The sequence below is a fragment of the Macaca nemestrina genome, chromosome 9, assembly GCF_043159975.1.
Source record: "Macaca nemestrina isolate mMacNem1 chromosome 9, mMacNem.hap1, whole genome shotgun sequence".
Lineage (NCBI taxonomy): Eukaryota > Metazoa > Chordata > Mammalia > Primates > Cercopithecidae > Macaca > Macaca nemestrina.
In genome coordinates this window covers 50,104,079-50,123,877 of record NC_092133.1, presented here as the reverse complement: position 1 = coordinate 50,123,877, position 19,799 = coordinate 50,104,079, and the positions used below count along the sequence as shown (strand labels likewise).

Genomic DNA, 19,799 nt, shown 5'->3' with positions numbered 1-19,799 from the left:
CATCTAGGCAAGTAGCACTTGAATTTCTTTAAACATACTTACATATGTCAACACACATGTGTATGTTTGTGTGAATGCATCTTTTAAATTAAATAATTTTAAGAAAATGTAACACAGATAATAATGCGCAAACTATAATTCTACAGCTTAATGAATTTTTACATAGTGAACACACCTATATAACCACTATTCATAACAAAAAACAGAAATTAATCAGCATTCCAGAAGCTCAGTTTTGTGATCATTTCTGTTGCTATTCTATCTTCCTCTTCAAAGTGATCTGTATTCTAATTTTTATCACCATGTAGGGATTATGCCTGTTTTTGAAGTTTATATAAATAGAATCATATAGTATGTATTATTTTATGTCCTAGAAACTTAGGTTCATGAAATTAATCTATGTGATTACTTATAGCAGTAGTTTGTACATTCTCAGTACTTCATATGATTCCATTTCATATATAAAACACAATCTGTATAACCATCTACTATCGATGGACATTTGGGTTGTTTCCAGATTTTGACTATATAATGCTTTTCTGACCATCTTTGTATGTGTCTTTAAATAAAAATTTTATTTAACTTTAAATACAAAAATGTGTGTGAATCACATATGAATAGAAGCATAAATTTTCAAAGGGTAAGCCAATACACAGATAAAGAAATAAGCCATCACTAACACCCAAGAATTCCCTGGTATGCATGGTAATTTTGTAATGACTACTGAATACTGCGCATGAAAAAAATTATACAGGCTTGGGATGAAGTTACATTACTAAAAAGAATATTTGCTTTTGCTTCTGTTAAAATAGGGGCAGATCACCTTAATCCAATCAGAGTTTCAATATTGGGTTTACATTTGTGTGAGGTCTGGTCTTTTTCCCAAGCACCATAACTCGCATGGTATAGAACTTCCATGACCCCAACAGAAAGCATTGGGTAGTTACCAAGATCTGTCCTGTAGCAGCTACAAAAAAAAAAAAAAAAAAATTCACTTGACCCCTTAGCCCCATGACTGCTGCAAAACCTCTTCAGCTTCACTCAAGTCACTTCTTAATGCTCAGCATTTTAGCCTCTCACTACAAAGCACTTACTAATTAATGGAAATTGCATTTGTTTTAAACAGAAGGTGGATAATTATCTCATGACAGTATCACCTTGCTTTTTCCTCCTCCTTTTTATTTATAGTTACTAAATATTTAATACCATAGCATACCAGGTTTCTTACTTTCCAGGTTAATATTCTTTCTCTCTGTACCTTTGCTCTCAGCCTTCTGTGATCAGCCCCACACTGTGACAGAGTTAGGTAGAGGTTCTGTGCTGTACTCAGGCTTTGATTAGAGAGAGCAGTTTCCAGCTTGAGTCACACATGATGATAGTCATTGATTGTGAAGAAGTCATTGACCTACATAATGTTGACTGCAGCAGGCCAGGGATTTAACTTTTAATAGTGTGTGGTAGCACACACTATTGGTCGATTTACCTGCACATCATTTCCATAACGTGTATGCTTGTAAGATAATCATTTCATGCCTAGTACATGATACTCAAACTCTTGGTTTAAATGTACACCTAGAGAATTATTAAGGTAGCATTTTCTGATAGCATGAGCTTTCCAGAAAATGCCCATTTGATGTACCATGCTATTTTATAAAGTACTGTTTTTTTAAAAAAAAACAGTAAAAAAAATACAAGCAGCAAAAACTACAGAAATGGCACATTTCAGAGATAAAGCAGCGTATGTGTGTATAAACAAAAGCTTGCCACCCATAAAATGTGAACAAGATAAAGGTAAAACCGTTTTCTGAAAGTAAGCCTCCAGGAAATACTTGACATTTCCAAAAAGATGTTTGCCCTTTAATATCATCATTTGCTTTTCCCGTCTGTTTTTTTGAAGTCGAAAGCTTCTTTGCAAGCTTCTTTCAGTTTTTTAGTTTTATTTATTTATTTTTTTATTTTTTGGAAAGGTAAGGATTAGAAAGAAAAATGAGATGCTTTTCAGATAGACAAATGCCAAGATGACTACTTAAATGAATTCTAAGTAAAAATAGCTCTTCTCACATTTAATGCTTGTTTTTCTTTAAGACCTCAACTGCCACAGTAAACGTGGTGGTGACAGATGTCAATGACAATGCTCCAGTGTTTGATCCTTATCTGCCAAGAAATTTATCTGTGGTGGAGGAAGAAGCCAATGCCTTTGTGGGTCAAGTAAAAGTAAGTGGAATATTTATGTAGATCTTATATGTATTTTTTTCAAAGAGCGTAAGTTTGTTTTATCAAAGAGCGTAAGTTTATTACATTTTAATTCTGAAAAGAAACTCAGCTAATGTAATCTGTTAAATGACTGTGCTGGATATTCTTCAATACTTTAAAAAATGAATAATATCCTATATATTTTAATTAACTTTCAAGGATACAGATTTACATTTTATAATTATTGTGTAATTTAAACATTGATTAATATGATAGTATGCTAATTTAATACATATTTCTGAATCAAAACGTTTTACAGAAGCATGTAATTAAGTATACTACTGGGTATGGATGTGGACATTTAGACCTCAAAAAATACAAAAAATACATATATTTAGATTTGAACTCATTTCATTATGTAAATATTATCTTTAGAGTCTACCGTGTGTGTCTAATATTTTGCACAACCCCCTTTTCCAGCACTCAGAAGGTTTACTCTTCGTATGTTCTTCTAAGTGCTTCTGGGACCTACCTGGACATATTAGCCGGTTTCTGTGGTTCATTTGATGAATAATTCCTTTATTGTTAAAGCAGAGACAGTACTTCCTCATTTCAGCCATTCTTGGTCTTGAACATAGTAATTGGTCTAGAAGTCACAGAGAAGGAAAATTTTGAGGAAGATGTGCACGATTTGAAGCATCAACCTCAGATGAGGTGTTTATGTGGTCTCCAGGGAAGGAAAGAATCTTGCTTTAGTGAGGTGTGAGCCACCCAGATGTTCCAAACTCAGAGTTCAGGGTCCTACTCCTTCCCTGTGAAGTTTCTGCCTTTTCCATAGAAGGCTTGCTGGTGCTTTGAAGTGAGCCTTCTCTACTGTTCTACTATTCTTGTAACCAGGCACAAGGTCTGATTTTTAGTTTAATCTCCTTTAAACTGCAAAAGGAGAGGGTTGCTTTAAATGATGTTATAGAGATCTTGTGACATCACGTCCTGAGATTTTGACTGACCAGTGTAAGCTTTTTTGAAAGTCATTTTTTTTTTCCCTTCAAATCACTGACAATACTTACAACTACCAACTCCACAGTCATTATCATTATCATTGTCACTATCTCAGTCAAATTCTGGAAATATTGCATAAGGCATACATAACCTTATATGTTTATGCCATCCCAATGCACATAGGGAATAATCTTGTTCATTGGGATGTTATAAAATGCCAACTGGTCTTGATGCCAACTGTTCCCACACCATAGTACCTCTGGTGTCCAATGTCTTACTGTGGATTCTCCAACAAAAAATCTGGACACAAAATATTCATGTACAAATATTTTTTGAGAAGTACAGAAAACAGTGATAAGGAAGTGAGAAAGTGAGGCAAAGAAGAGAAGGCAACCAGTAACAAGTTTGCTATTAAACCAGCTATCACGAGGAGAACTGAAATTTCATTCCAAGGGCAAACTCTACAAAAAGATGCAAACTCGTGCATCAAAGTTATCTCTCCTGATAATTGTAATTGTCCAGTTCCTGAGAAGTTATGGAACTAGAAAACATATACACTAAATCCTAAGAGTAGTTAGCTACAGTGTTGGGCAATGGGCTGCCAAGTTTTTGGATTTTCTTGCCTCCAGCAGAAGCAAGTAGTCAAATTCCCTCTGCAAAATCTGATAGAAGGGCATTGAGTCAGGCTGTAGATACTGATGGCAGCAGTGGCCCATCTGGAGCAGCCACTGGGAAGACACTAGCTACAGCAGAGGAGGTATGACCAGGGCTACATGCTCTAGGGAGCCGGTGGGAGCAAGGAACAGGCAGGAACCTAACCCCCTTCCAAGTTGGAAGGGTGGGAGCCCTGCCATCCTGGGCATAGCTCCAGCTGCCCAGCTGTGGCTGCAGACCTAGGCATCTCTGTGTTCTCAGGGACCCAGGAAGCTCCCCTACCCCCCCAGAATCGGAAGTGCCTGTTCCCCCTGCCTGTTCTCTTCCAGCTCCTGGCAACCCTTCCAATTTTGAAGCAAAGTTGAGGCCGAGTCCACGTGCTGTCATAACCAGGCTGGGTGTGTGCAAGCTGGGGTTGGTGCTGACATGCCAGACCCCAGCCACCTCAGCCTCCTGTGGACTTTGGGCACCAACGAGCATGGAAGGGAGGCCAAGAGGGGACAGAGGGCTGCTCACTGTGGGCCTGCAGAAACTCCTCACAAACACCCTGGGCACCATGAACAACATGATTGATGGCAGCAGGACACAGACAGGCTCCTGGGTGGAAAGCAGGGGGTCCCTGGTGAAGCCCCACCTTCAAGCCAGGGATGGCCTGAAGCCTGGGGACCAGGCTATTAGTTCCGGTGGAGTCCATGGCCTGGAGTGAAAACGTACGGTGCTTTTTCCGGGCCTGTCCATGGCCACCCGTAAACCAATCAGCATGTACTTCCTCCTTTCTGACCCCATAAAAACCCTGGAGCTATCCAGACACATAGACATCAAGACTACCGGCTGCAGAAGGGAGCTCCCCTCTTCGTGTCTCCTGGGACCACCTTCTGCAGAAAGGAACTACCCGTTCCAGGTCTTCTCTCTGCTGAGAGCTGGACACTCATGGGGACAACCTGCCTATGAATAGGAGCTACACACTTCGGTCTCCCGAGAGCCGTCTGTCGTTCAGTAAAGCTACATGTTGTTAGCTCTCCAGCTGTCCGCGTACCTCATTCTTCCTGGATGTGGGCCAGAACTCCGGACCCACCAAATGGCAGGAATGAAAGAGCTGTAACACAAACAGGGCTAACACACGGCAGCCACCCCACTCACCATGTTGCGGGCAGCAAAAAGGAGAGAAGAGTCGCGGCTCTTCAGGGAGCCCCTCGTCCATACGCGGATGCTCACAGCAGAAGCCGCTTGCCGTGTATCTGATTCAATCAAAGGCTTGCCCGGAGAGGGCGCCTGGAGCTACCAGTCCCGCCACAGCAGTCAGCGTGCCTGGCTATGCACAGTGACAATACCCCGCACTTGCTCACTCATTGCACCCCTCACTGCTCTGAGCCTGGCTTGCCCTGGGAAAGTGTGGGATTTAAGCCAGTAGCCTGAGCCAAGCACAGCCTGCCAGGTCAAGTGGGTGATACAAACACAGCTAGTCTGAGCAAAACTCGGACAAAGGCGCCACCAGCCACAGAGGCTTCTGGCTGGAAAAGCAACACCCTTAGGATCCAGAGACAGTAACAGGAGATGGAAGTTGGTCAAAGCATACCAGATGCTCTGAGGGACATGCATAGGGCACTGACAATTTTTGCTACGCCAAGAAAGCAAGGTAATAAAGTCTATAACAGGGGTATGTGCAAAAAATATCAGCAAAGGAGAAATGCTGAAGTTCACTCATGAAGGAAGAATACAGGTAAGAGGGAAGTGGAGAGGAGTTGGAATCTGTTAGGGAAAGTTAGTTGTATAAGTAAAGGCAGAGAAAAATGAGAGTATGACATAGTATAGTTACAATAAATAAGACATACCATGTCATAAACACTTTTCTGTACCATGTTGTAGAAGGTGACGGGGGAACCACTAAAGGGTCTGAGGTATGGCAACATCAGATTTGTATTTTATAAAAATTACTCCTGATAGGCCAGGCACGATAGCTCACGCCTGTAATCCCAGCACTCTGGGAGGCCGAGGAGGGCAGATCATGAGGTGAGGAGATTGAGACCATCCTGGATAACACGGTGAAACCCCGTCTGTACTAAAAATACAAAAAAATTAGCCGGGCCTGGTGGTGGGCGCCTGTAGTCCCAGCTACTCGGGAGGCTGAGGCAGGAGAATGGCGTGAAGGCGGGAGGCGGAGCTTGCTGTGAGACAAGATGGCACCACTGCACTCCAGCCTGGGCGACAGAGCCAGACTCCATCTAAAAATAAATAAATAAATAAATAAATAAATAAATAAATAAATAAATAAATAATAAAATAAATAAATAAATAAATATTACTCCTGATATATTGAAATGGGAGATTCTAAATCCAGAAGACAGAACTAGAAGGCAATTTTAATAACCCAGGCATAATGAGGCTTGAACTAATGTAATAGTCTTAATTAATGCTAATTATATGTTACAGTTGTCAGTTTAAAATGCCACATTGCTGAAAACTGAAAACCTTCGTTTAGCCATATATATATTAACTATTCGGTTAAAAACAAGTATTGAAATTATTTACAAAAATGATCTTTCCCATTTTCTTAATTTATTCAGCTTGGAGAGATAAAGCCCATATGGAATATATAAGTAAAAACACACAAGTAGACATCAATGTGATGATTAACTTTTAGTTAAATTTCTTTTCCTTTCTTTCTTTCTTTTTTTTTTTTTTTGCACTTTTCCTAGTGATATTTTGTTCTTGAAGGAATTATTGTGTTACCCTTTTTGTTGTCTCCTGATTCTTAAATTTGATAAGCAATGCCCTCTATAATTTATTTCAGTTTTTAAAAATTGAAATATGGACCTTAGCCTGGTCTTTAGGCAATAACTTGTTTTCATAAAAACTAAAATGATACTGAAAGTAAAAAGGAAGAGAAAAACATCCAAGACAGGCTGCATCCAACTGATTCTGCACAGTGTAATGTTTATGGGATGGAATTTTGATGCTCATAATGGTCCTCTGTTGCTACCTAATGATAATTATATATTAATTTCACTAAATGACTCATGCTGTGCTTGTAAAATTTAATTTTAATTGTCATCAAAAACTATTAAGACTCACTTAAAATCAAGATACATATTGTTAATTACTATACTGAATTTTAGTTATCAAATTTGTGTTTATATTCTATTGATATTTTAATATGAATAATCCAACATTTGAATTAAAATGCTGAAGGGAGTTTTCATTTACGTTTTTTGTTTGTTTCTTGAGACAGAATCTCACTCTTGTCACCCAGGCTGAAGTGCAGTGGAGCGACCTTGGTTCACTGCAACCTCTGCCGCCCAGGTTCAAACTTCTCCTGCCTCGGCCCCCGGAGTAGCTGGGATTACAGGCACCCTCCACCATGCCTAGCAAATTTGCGTACTTTTAGTAGAGATAGGGTTATGCCATGTTAGCCAGGCTGATCTTGAACTTCTGACCTCAGGTGATCTACCCACCTTGGCCTCCCAAAGTGCTGGGATTACAGATGTGAGCCACCACACCTGGCCTCATTTACTTTTTAAAGGTAGTGTTGTAGTAACAAATAATAACTAAGGAATACTTTTAAAGCAAATTTATGGATTACACATAGCAAAATGTTTTATCTAGTGTATTAAAAAATAACCTACCCATCAACAGTTTTTAATGTATATCTTTCTATTCACAAGGTATCATAATATACCTTGTGCATTTAGAATTGAAAACTGTAAAAATATGTATGAAAAGATGTACTCAAAATAAAACCTAGTAAATACAGTAAGTATGTACTCTATGTCAAGTGTCAAATGGGTGATATAAATTCTTTGCCACAAGGAAAAAGAGACATTATAATAGACTGAGATGGCCAGGTCAGGGTTCATGAGAAAAGCAAATTATTCCTGGTTCTTTTCAACGTATTATATAATTGTATATATAACTGACAACTGTAATATATAATTATCATTTAAAAAAGAAAATAAAAATATGAGCCAAAAAAATGTAATACAAAATATAATCCAGCTGAAGAAGCAATTTGAGGACTCTAAGTCAATATTCTGACAATAATGGAAGTGCTGTTTAAAGGAGTTCTGGAAAAATGGTTAAAAATATGTTGAGTTCAGATGGGGCCTAATGAAATAGTGAATGATATGAAGACTTAGTCAGTATAATATTTTGTTTAGTATTCTCCAAAGTATTTCACAGGAGACAGAATCTAGAGGATCTGTATGCCTATCTTGACTGTGGACCACAAGCATGCAAATAATTGATCTTTAGAATGGATCTTAGATATGAGAGGCCTCTTACTAGAGGCCTCATACTCAACTGCAGAACTCTCAGATGATCCCAAGTCTTTGGGGGAGCAGATGCCAGTAGAAGTCCCAAAATGCAGTCACATTCTGATCAAATCTGCTGGCCTGGTCTTGGACCCCTCAAGTCTCAAAGGAACAGGCGTTTTCCACTTGGGAATATACAACAGCAGAGCATGATATAACTTCTGTGAAGGTCCATTCAGGCTTTAGATAGACTGACTCTAAGCTAGTCTCCTAAATCTGTGTCCAGCTTTCCAGTCACTTACCTTTAAAAGCCTGTTTTACACTGGAGCATGACTTCTAGACTCACCACACAGGGACCCCAGACTTCTCATCTTACCTAGCAACCCTCACCTCTTATGTTTCTTACATATTTTAATGAGAAGACAACTCCCTGGTCACTTGGTTCATCCTGTCACTAGATCACATGACTCCATGAATCCAGACCCAGCATCCCAACAAGATAGAGAACTTAATGAAGAGCTTAAAATATAGACCACGGAATAAAACTACCTGAGTTCAAATTTGACTTGCCAAAATAACTAATGCAATCTTGGATAACTAATGTAGCTTTTCTGGGACTGGACTTCACTATCTGCAAAATGGAGATGATAATAGAATTCATCTCAAGTAGTGATTTGAAGGATTAATACATACATGTAATATATGTACAGGTTTAAAATAAGGAATGGAGCTAATATGCACTTCATTTGCATTATTATAATTATGTTAAATACTAAATAATGTGTAAAGTATGGCTAACTATGATATTATAGAAAGTAATATTTTTACAATACTATGAACTAAATGCAGACAATTGTTTATGATTTTTCAAAATGCGGTAGTTGCACTCTTGCATTTTCCTAATATTACCATATATAGAGAACATTTTAATGGAAGTACTGTTCTGAAGAAAGTATAAAATCTTAAACTGATAAATGATTCTCTTCTACTGCATCACTACAAACAATCATAGTCAGTCAGATCGTAAACAGCATTTATCCTTTTTAAGTGTATTAGCTGAAGCTTGGTCTTTGATAATAACAAATGTACAAATCAACATTTAGTACATGAACATGTATATGTGTATAGTCACATTTGTAGGATGTTTTAGAAATTTAAAGTAAATGAAAAATATTTGTTATTATCAAAATAGAGCTCATGGTTGCAATCCTGATTTATGTATTTTTCTTTATTCATCTTAAAATAAGTCCAGCTAGTGGGATATGTAGAGCTTACATTGAAAAAAGCATATTGGATAGACTGACAGCTATAATAAAAAATCAATAATAATGACTATCAATTTTTGAATTCTTACAATGTGTCATGAACTATTCTAAATGGTTTCCATTGTATATATTTGAATTACTTTCAAATGTTTGGTCTTAACCACTATACTATACAGGATTCTCCAATAACCATGCTTCCTGTGACTTGCCCATACATATGTGAACTGAAAAAGTACAAACATGCATTAGCTGGCTATCAAAGTGTTGTTCCTGGAAAAGCAGCATCAGCATCAGCATCATCACCAATGGGAACACCTTCAAAATGCCAGCTGCCATACTCTATACCACAGAGATTGAATCAGAAACGCTGGTGTTGGGGCCAGAAATCTGTGTTTTAACGAGCTCTGCCATTGATTCTGGTTTATACTAACCCGTGGCATGCACAAACGCATGTGTGTATTTAAAAAAAGAGAGAAAAAGGAAAAGGGAGATAAAGAAATATTATGTGTTAGAGGAAAAATATAAAATTATTGTATGTATTGTGTATTTACTTATTGTTATATAAGATAAATAGGGTAAAGCTGGGTCTGTTGTTGGAATTATGCATAATTATTATTGTTATTGTTATTGTGCATACTCCCAACAATAGACCCAATTTAGCCTAAACTCGTTACTTTACATAACAATAATAAATAAGTCAATTTCTTGTCAAATGTTCATGTTTAAAAGTGGTATAATCAAAATCATTTTCATTTGTAGCAAAATGAATGGAAATGGAGGTTATTATGTTAAGTAAAATAAGTCATGAATAGAAAGACAAATATCACGTCCTCATTTATAAGCTGGAGGTGAAAAAGATGTTCTCATGGAAATAGAGAGTAGACTGATAGACACCAGGAGCTGAGAAGAGTGGTGGTGGTGGAGGATGGGGCTGATGAAGAAAGTTGTTACAAACATACTGTTAGAAGAAATAAGTTCTGGCCAGGTGTGGTGGCTCATGCCTGTGATCCCAGCATTTTGGGAGGCCGAGGCGGGTGGATCATCTGAGATCGGGAGTTCGAGACCAGCCTGACCAACATGGAGAAATCCCGTCTCAACAAAAATGTAAAATTAGCCAGGCGTGGTGGCACATCCTTGTAATCCCAGCTACCCAGGAAGACTGAGGCAGGAGAATTGCTTGAACCCAGGAGGTGGAGGTTGCAGTGAGTCAAGATTGCACCACTGCACTCCAGCCTGGGCAACAAGAGCAAAACTTGGTCTAAAAAATAAATAAATAAATATGTTCTAATGTTTGATAGCAGAGTAGGATGACTGATATGGTTTGGTTGTATCCCCACCCAAATCTCAAACTGTAGCTCCCATAATTCCCATATGTCGTCAAAAGGACCGGGTGGGAGGTGATTGAATCATCAGGGCAGGTCTTTCCCATGATGTTCTTGTGATAGTGAGTAAGTCTCACAAGATACGATGGTTTTATAAATGGGAGTTCCCCTGCACATGCTCTCTTGACTACCACCATGTAAGCCAAGACTTTGCTCCTCATTTGCCTTCTGCCATGAAAGCAGGCCTCCTGAGGAATGTGAAACTGTGAGTTTTTTAAACCTCTTTCCTTGATAAACTACACAGTCTCGGGTATGTGTTTATTACCAGCATGAAAACAGTCTAATACAGTGAATTGGTACCAGTAGAGTGTGGTGTTGCTGGAAAGAGACCCAAAAATCTGGAAGCAACTTTGGAACTGGGTAACAGGCTGGGGTTGGAACAGTTTGGAGGACTCAGAAGAAAATAGAAAAATGTGGGAACGTTTGGTACTTCCTAAAGACTTAGAGGGCTCAGAAGACAGGAAGATGAGGGAATATTTGGAACTTCATAGAAAATTATTAAATGGCTTTGACCAAAATGCTGATGGTGATATGGACAATAAAGTCTAGGCTGAGGTGGTCTTAGATGGAGATGAGAAACTTGTTGGAAACTGGAGTTAAGGTCACTCTTGCTATGCAAAGAGACTGGTGGCATTTTGCCCCTGCCCTGGAAATCTGTGTAACTTTGAACTTGAAAGAGATGATTCAGGATGTCTAGCAGAAGAAACTTCTAAGTGGCAAAGTGTTCAAGAGAAAGCAGAACATAAAAGTTTGACAAATTTGCAGCCTGATGATGCAGTAGTAAAGAAAAACTCATTTTCTGAGGAGAAATTTAAACTAGCCCTGGAAATTTGCATAAGTAATGAGGAGCCAAATGCTAATCACCAAGACAATGGGGAAAATGTCTCCAGAGCATCTCAGAGACATCCATGGCAGCCCCTCCAATCACAGGCCCAGAGGCCGAGGAGGAAAAAATGGCTTCCTGGGCTGAGTCCAGGCCCCCTCTGCTGTGTGTATCCTCAGGACTTAGTGCCCCGTATCTCAGCCACTCTAGCCACGGCTAAAAGGGGCCAGAGTATAGCTCAGGCCTTGGCTACAGAGGTTACAAACCCCAAGTCTTGGCAGCTTCCACGTGGTGTTGATCCTGTGGGTGCAGAGAAGTCAATAACTGAGGTTTGGGAACCTCTGCCTAGATTTCAGAGGATGTATGGAAATGCCTGGATGTCCAGGCAGAGTTATGCTGCAGGGGCAGAGCCCTCATGGAGAACCTCTGCCAGGGTAGTTCAGAAAGGAAATGTAGGATGGGAGCCCCCACACAGAGTCCACACTGGGGCACTGCCTAGTGGAGCTGTGAGAGGGATCACTGTCCTCCAGCCCCTAGAATAGTAATCCACTGACAGCTTGCACTTTGGGCCTGGAAAGTCGCATATACTGAACACCAGTCCATGAGCCCGTGGAAACAACCAGGAGTGGTAGCTTTACCCTGCAGAGCCATAGGGATGGAGCTGCTCAAAGCTGTGGAAGTCCATCTCTAGCATCAGCATGACCCGGATGTGACACATGGAGTCAAAGGAGATCATTTTGGAGCTTCGTGATTTGACTTCCCCATTGGATTTTGGACTTGCCTGGGGCCTGGAGCCCTTTTGTTTTGGCCAATTTCTCCCATTTGGAATGGGTATATTTACCCAATGCCTGTATCCCCATTGTATCTATGAAGTAACTAACTCGCTTTTGATTTTGCAGACTCATAGGCAGAAGGAACTAGCTGTGTCTGAGATAAGACTTTGGACTTGGACTGTTGAGTTAATGCTGAAATGAATTAAGATTTTGGGGACTTTCAGAGAGCATGATTGGTTTTGAAATGTGAAGACGTGGGATTTGGGAGGGGCTGGGGATGGGATGATATGGTTTGGCTGTGCCCTCATGGAAAATTTCACTTGAATTATAATTCCCATGTGTCAAGGGATGGGCCAGGTGAAGATAATTGAATCATGGGGGCAGTTTTCCCCACACTGTTCTCATGGTAGTGAATAAGTCTCTTAAGATCTGATGGCTTTAAAAATGGGAGTTCCCCTGCACAAGCTCTCTCCTGCAGGCCATCATGTAAGGTGTGACTTTGCTCCTCATTCACATTCTGCCATGATTGTGAGGCCTCCCCAGCCATGTGGAACTGTGAGTCAATTAAACCTCTTTCTTTCCAGTCTCAGGTATGCCTTTTTTAGCAATATTAGAACAGACTGATACAGTGACTGTAGTTAGCAACAATGTATTGTATATTTTCAAGTGGCTTGAAGAGAGAACTTGGAATGTCCTTACACAGAAATGGTAAATATGCTAAGTGATGGACTCCCCAAATTCCCTGATTTAATTTTTATACATTCCAGCAAAATATCACATGTACCCCATAAATATGTACATATATTATATATCAGTTAAAAATGGCATAGTCTCAACAATAGACTTGGATATGCCTCTCAGAATTGTATTTATTCCTGAAAGCAAATTGAAGGATTTCCTGGGAATAATTTATGCTAATGTGTAACAGCCAGACAGATTAATCTGGTCTCATTGTAAACCTGATGTCATCAGAAGTAGGAGATCATGATGCATAGTTCAGTGTGGTTTCTGTCATTTTTATTTGTTTTCTCAACTAATATTTTGTGAAATTCAATCATCAGTCTGGGTTAGAAATCGAGAAGATAAAGATCTATTTCAGTAAATTCTGTCTAAGATACATGATCATGAGGAAAACTTCTTTGTACTTATTTAACATAATTCAGCATGAGAGAAAAAGAGGTGGTCTTTTACTTAAGCACACTTGTCACGCTATATGCTTTAGTGCATTTCTGTATGTGAGACATGGGTGGATGGAGGTTGAGGGGAGGAAAGTGAAGGTAGGAAGGCTTTAGGTAGGAAGGCTTTCAGCTAATATCAGAGGTGTCTAGCCTTCGTGGGAGTATCCCATTGAGGAGTTTGCTAAGGCTAGAATTCTCAAGTTTAAGGACTAAATTATTTATCTCCGTTTTTCGTAGCAACCCTGGGCATAACTGCTTGCACAAATCCATTACAGAAGGCACACTTGACAACTCTATTGCCTGTTAAGATTAAACAATGTTCTCAGCATTGTATAATATAGAGTAAGCTGATTCCCAGTAAACTTCCATGTAATACCTTGTAGAAATTTTTCTACTGAACTGACTTCTTTGAGGTCTAGGTAACAAAAATAAAACCATAAGTCTACAACCTGTTTTTCCAGTTCTAAATAAGAGGCTGAATTTATTTAACCTAAAACACAAAGGTATTCCCAATATGAGGCATGCATGCTAAATCTTAGCTAACATATTGTAGAAATGTTTCTGTCTTAAGCACTTAAAGAAGTTTTAAAATCATTAGTAAACTACAATGTTTAGAAGGGTAGTGATACACTATTTTAAAAAATGATGTTTTCTTCAACTATACAATTTAATATTAAACAAAATAAATCTGAACTTCAGTGGCCTGACTCTGATTACTATAGTTGTTGTCTCCCTGTGTGGGGTTCTAAACATAAAATGAAGGTGGAGAGCATTATGGTGATTTCTTACTTTTTGTAGTTCAGTATGACACTCAACAGTGCCTGAAATTGTCATACTTCTTTTTTAAGTGAGCTGCAAGTGGGAAATTTTATGGGTTCTCTTTTTAAGCCAAACTATATAATGTAAACCCTGTAACTCATTCTGATAGAGAAAAAAAGCCCACACAATTTGAAAAATTGGTTATGTCAATGTTAACATGCTACATAATAATATTTACAATAGAAATCTACCTAATTTCTATGACTATTTTTGAAATGTGGTCATGTTTCAGATATTCAGTTAGCAGCTCATAAATAGATTAGAAAATTTTATGAATATATTTTTACAATATTTGTTTAGGCCTACCCCTTTAGCAATGTTTAGTCTTAATGTTAGCTATTAGAAAAATACACATTATTTGTGTGTGTGTGTGTGTGTGTGTGTGTGTGTAAATATTTATAGTTGTGAAATCTCAACTATACAATGAGTGATATCTGTGTCCACTTTATGGTCACAAATGACCACTGTACTGTTAAATGTTATCTTTATCTGAGTCACTTTACTTCTCTATTGGTATTGGATCTCTCTGTGTCTCTCTTTTTTCCTGAGATTCTACTACCAGCTTGCTGCTACTTTTCATGGTTAAGCACATCTAATTCTGTCTTCCCCTTATCTGTTTGCTCCTTAAACTTTGGATTTTGAAAGTATCATCTAAGTTGCCCTTTGACTCTATGCATTCCTTTTGATCAATTGCAATTACATTAAAGCTGACAGCTTTACTTACATTGAGATGCTCATTTTCCTTCTACACCTTTAAGCTACAACCTCAAGTAGACATATATCTGTAAAATACCAACTTGAATTTCCTGAAAGCATCTAAATTTCAGCATTTTTAAGATTGAAGGCTTATTTTCATCTTCCCCAGAAAGGGCTCCTTCTGAATTCTGCAAGTCCAAAATCCAAGAGGACAGTCATTAAACCTTAAAGTTTCAAAATGACCTCCTTTGATTCCATGTCTCACATTCAAGTCATGATGTTGCAAGAGTTACACTCCTATAGCCGTGGGAAGCTTTGACCCTGTGACTTTGGAGGGTACAGCCCCCCTCCTAACTGCTTTCATGGGCTGCCATTGGGTGCCTGTGGCTTTTCTAGGCACATGGTGCAAGTTATAAGTGGATCTACCATTCTGATTTCTGGAGGATGGTGGCCCTCTTCTCACAGCTTCACTAGGCAGTGCCCCAGTGGGGACTCTGTTTGGGGGCTCTGACCATATGTTTCCTTTCTGCACTACCATAGCAGAGGCTCTCCATGAGGGCACCACTCCTATAGCAAACTCCTGCCTGGACATCCAGGCATTTCCATATTTCCTCCGAAATCTAGGTGGAGGTTTCCAAACCTCAATTCTTGATTTCTGTGCACCCACAGGACCAACACCACATGTAAGCGGCCAAAGCGTAGGGCTTGCACCCTCTGAAGCAACACCTGGAGCTATACATTGGCCCATTTTAGCCATGGCTGGAGATGAAGCAGGCAGGACATGGGGAACTATGTCCTGAGGCTGCATAGAGCAGGTGGGCCCTGGACCCGACCCATAAAACCATTTCTCTCCTAGGCCTCTGGGCCTGTGATGGAAGGGATGCTGTGAAGGTCTCTGATATGCCCTGGAGACATTTTCCCCAATGTCTTGGTGATTAGCATTTGGTTCCTTGTTATCTATGCAAATTTCTGCAGCAAGCATGAATTTCTCCCCAGAAAATGAGGCTTTATTTTCTATCACATCATCAGGCTGCAAATTTTCCAGACTTTAATGCTCTGTTTTCTCTTGAACCCTTTGGCACTTAGAAATTTCCACAGGATACCTTAAATCATCTCTTCCAAGTTTAAAGTTCCACAGGCATCTGGGGTAGGGGCAAAATGCGGCCAGTCTCCTTTCATAGCAAGAGCAACATTTACTCTATTTCCCAACAAGTTCCCCATCTTCATCTGAGACCACATTAGCTGGACTTCATTGTACGTATCACTACCAGCATTTTGATCAAAGCCATTCAACAAGTTTCTAGGGAGTTCCAAACTTTCCCACTTTTTTCTGTCTTCCTAGCCCTCCAAGTGTTTAGGAAGTTCCAAACTTTCCCACATTTTTCTGTCTTCTTCTGAGCACCCCAAACTGTTCCAATCTTTGCCTGTTACCCAGTTCCAAATTTGCCTACACAATTTCAGGCATCTTTACAGCAACCCTACTTTCTGTGGTACCAATGTACTAGTCTGTTCTCACATTGCTAATAAAGACATACTGGAGACTGGGAAATTTACAAAGGAAAGAGATGTAATTGACTCACAGTTCAACATGTCTGGGGAAGCCTCAGGAAACTTATAATCAGGGTGGAAGGGGAAGCACATACATCCTTCTTTACATTATGGCAGGAGAAGAGAAATGCAGAGTGAAGGGAGAGACAAGATGCTTACAAAACATTAGATCTTATGAAAACTCAATCACTATTACGAGAACAGCATAGAGGTAACTGCTCCCATGATTCAATTACCTCCAACCAGGTCCCTTCCATGACATGTAGGGATTATGGGAACTACAATCAAGATGAGATTTGGGTGGGGACACAGCCAAACCATATCAATACAGTTGATTTAAAAAGCAGTGTTACAACACCAGAATCTCAGCGATGCAGCAAAAGTAGCATTAAGAGGAAAGTCTATAGTGCTAAATACATATATCAGAAAGATAGAAATAACTCAAATTAACACTATCATCATGCCTGGAAGATCTAAGGAAAAACAAACAAACAAACAAAACCCTTTTATCTAGCAAAAGAGAACAAATAAGTAGCATCAGAGAGAACTGAATTAAATTGAGGCCCCAAAATCTATATAAAGGATCAATGAACCAAAAGTTGGTTCTTCAAAAAGATGAACAAGAGTTATAGACCTATAGCTAGATTAACAAATAAAAAGAGAGAAAATCCAATTAAGAACAAGCAGAAATGACAAAGATGGCATTACAATTAACCTCACAGAAATACAAAAGATCCTCAGATGTTATTATGAGCACATCTATGCACACAAACTAGAAAATGTAGATGAAATGGATAAATTCCTGGAAACACACAAGCTCCCATGATTGAATCAAGAAGAAATCAAAAGCCTGAACAGAAAAATAATGAGTTCTGAAATTAAATTAGTAATGAAAAATCTACCGATCAAAAAATGCCCTTGAAAGGATGGAATCACAGCCAAATTCTACCAGATATACAGAGATGGCACCAATCCTACTGAAACTCTTCCAAAACTTCAAGGAGGAGGGACTCCACCCTAACTTGCTCTGTGAGCCCAGCTTTATTCTGATACTAAAATCTGGCAAATGCACAGTTAAAATGGAAAAATACAGGCCAATACCACTGATGAACAGAGACATAAAAATCTTCGACAAAATAGTACCTAACTGAATCTTGCAGCACACTAAAAAGTTATCTCAAAATGACAAAGCTGGGCACGGTGGCTCACACCTATAATCCCAGCACTTTGGGAGGCCGAGGAGGGTGGATCACAAGGACAGGAGTTTGAGACCAACCTGGTCAATATGATGAAACTCCATCTCTACTAAAAATACAAAAATTAGCTGGGCATGGTGGCCGGCACCTGTAGTGCCAGCTACTTGGGAGGCTGAGGCCGGAGAATCGCTTGAACCCAGGAGGTGGAGCTTGCAGTGAGCCGAGGCTGTGCCACTGCACTCCAGTCTGGATGACAGAATGAGACTGTGTCTCAAAAAAAAAAAAAAAAATCATCACAATAGATTCAGAAAAAGCTTTTGTTAAAATCCAGCATTCCCTCATGATAAAAAAACCCACAAGAAACTGGGCATTGAAAGAACATACCTCAAAGTAATCAGATTCATCTATGGCAGATCCACAGCCAACATCATACTGAACATGAAAATGCTGAAAGCATTCACCTTGAGAACTAGAACAAGAGAAGGATGCCTACTCTAACCCCTCCTATTTAATATACTACCAGAAATCCTAGTTAGAGAAATCAGGCAAAGAAAGAAATAGAAGACATCCAAGTAGGAACAGAAGAAATCAAAATATCTCTCCTCACTGCAATTATTATTCTATACCTAGAAAACTAAAGACTCCACCAAAAGGCTACTGAAACTGATAACCTCAGTAAAGTTTTAGGATACAAAAATCAAGGTAAAAAAAGAAAATCAGTGGCATTTCTATGCACAAATAACAGTCAAGCTGAGAGCTGAATCAAGTATGCAATTACATTTATAATAGTCGCAAATGAAAATAAAATACCTAGGAATGCATCTAAATTTGGAAGTGGAAGATCTCTACAAGGAGACCTACAAAACACTGCTGAAAGAAATCACAGATGACACAAACAAATGGAAAAGCATTCCATGCTCATGGATTGGATACTGCCCACAGCAATCTATAGATTCAATGCTACTCCTATCAGACTATCAGTACCATTTAACTGAATTAGAAAAAAAAAAAAAAAAAAACTATCCTGAAATTTATATGGAAACAAAAAAGAACCTGAATAGCCAAAGCAATCTTAAGCAAAAAGAACAAAGCCAAAGGCATCACATTATCCTACTTGAAACTATACTACAAGCCTACAGTAGTATAGGCTACACATAGACAGACACATAGGTTAATGGAACAGAATGGAGACCCCAGAATTAAACCATTTGATTATCTATAAAGTCAACAAAAATAAGCAATCAGAAAAGGACTTCCTATTCAATAAATGTTGGGGTAACTGGCTATCCATATGCAAAAGAATAAAACTGCACTCCTATCTTTCAATGTATATAAAAAGTATCTCAAGATGCACTAATCACTTATGTAAGATGCAAAACTATAAAAATCCTGGAAGAAAACCTAGGAAATATCATTCTGGACATCAGCCTTGGCAAAGAAGTTATGACTAAGTCTTGGAAACAATTGCCACAGAAACAAAAATTGATAAGTGGGACGTAATTAAACTAAGGAGCTTCTGCAAAGCAAAATAAACTATCAACAGAGTAAACAGACAACCTACAGAATGGGAGAAAATATTTGCTACCTATGCAGCTTTTAAGTATCTAATATCCTGATTCTATAAAGCACTTAAAATAATTCAACACACAAAAAAAGAAATAAGCCCATTAAAAATTTGGCCAAAGATATGAACAGACACTTCTCAAAAGAAGACATACAAGCAGCCAACAAACAAATGAAAAAATGATCCACATCATAAATCATCAAGCAATGCATATCAAAACCAGAATGAGATACCATCTCACACCAGCCAAAATGACTATTACTAAAAAGTCAAAAGATAACAGATGTTTGCAAAGGTGTGGAAAAAAGGGAATGCATATACACTGTTGGTGGAAATGTGAATGTGGAAATCTCCAAACTGCTTTCTGCAGTGCCTGAACTAAAAACAGAACTATCACTTGAACCAGCATTCTTATAGCTGGATATATACCCAAAGGAAAATACATCATTCTACCAAAAAGAC

At 38.8% G+C, this 19,799-nt stretch overlaps 1 protein-coding gene across 11 annotated transcripts in view; it reads left to right on the top strand.

Moving 5' to 3' along the window:
• LOC105496640 (protocadherin related 15) overlaps positions 1 to 19,799 on the top strand; it is a 1,825,405-nt gene that overhangs the window by 1,568,276 nt on the left and 237,330 nt on the right. For all 11 annotated transcript variants that reach the window (XM_071069550.1, XM_071069551.1, XM_024797557.2 and 8 more), the window contains one exon: positions 2,086 to 2,214. In XM_071069550.1, coding sequence (XP_070925651.1) covers positions 2,086 to 2,214 — 129 coding nt within the window. The remainder of the gene's footprint in view (positions 1 to 2,085; positions 2,215 to 19,799) is intronic.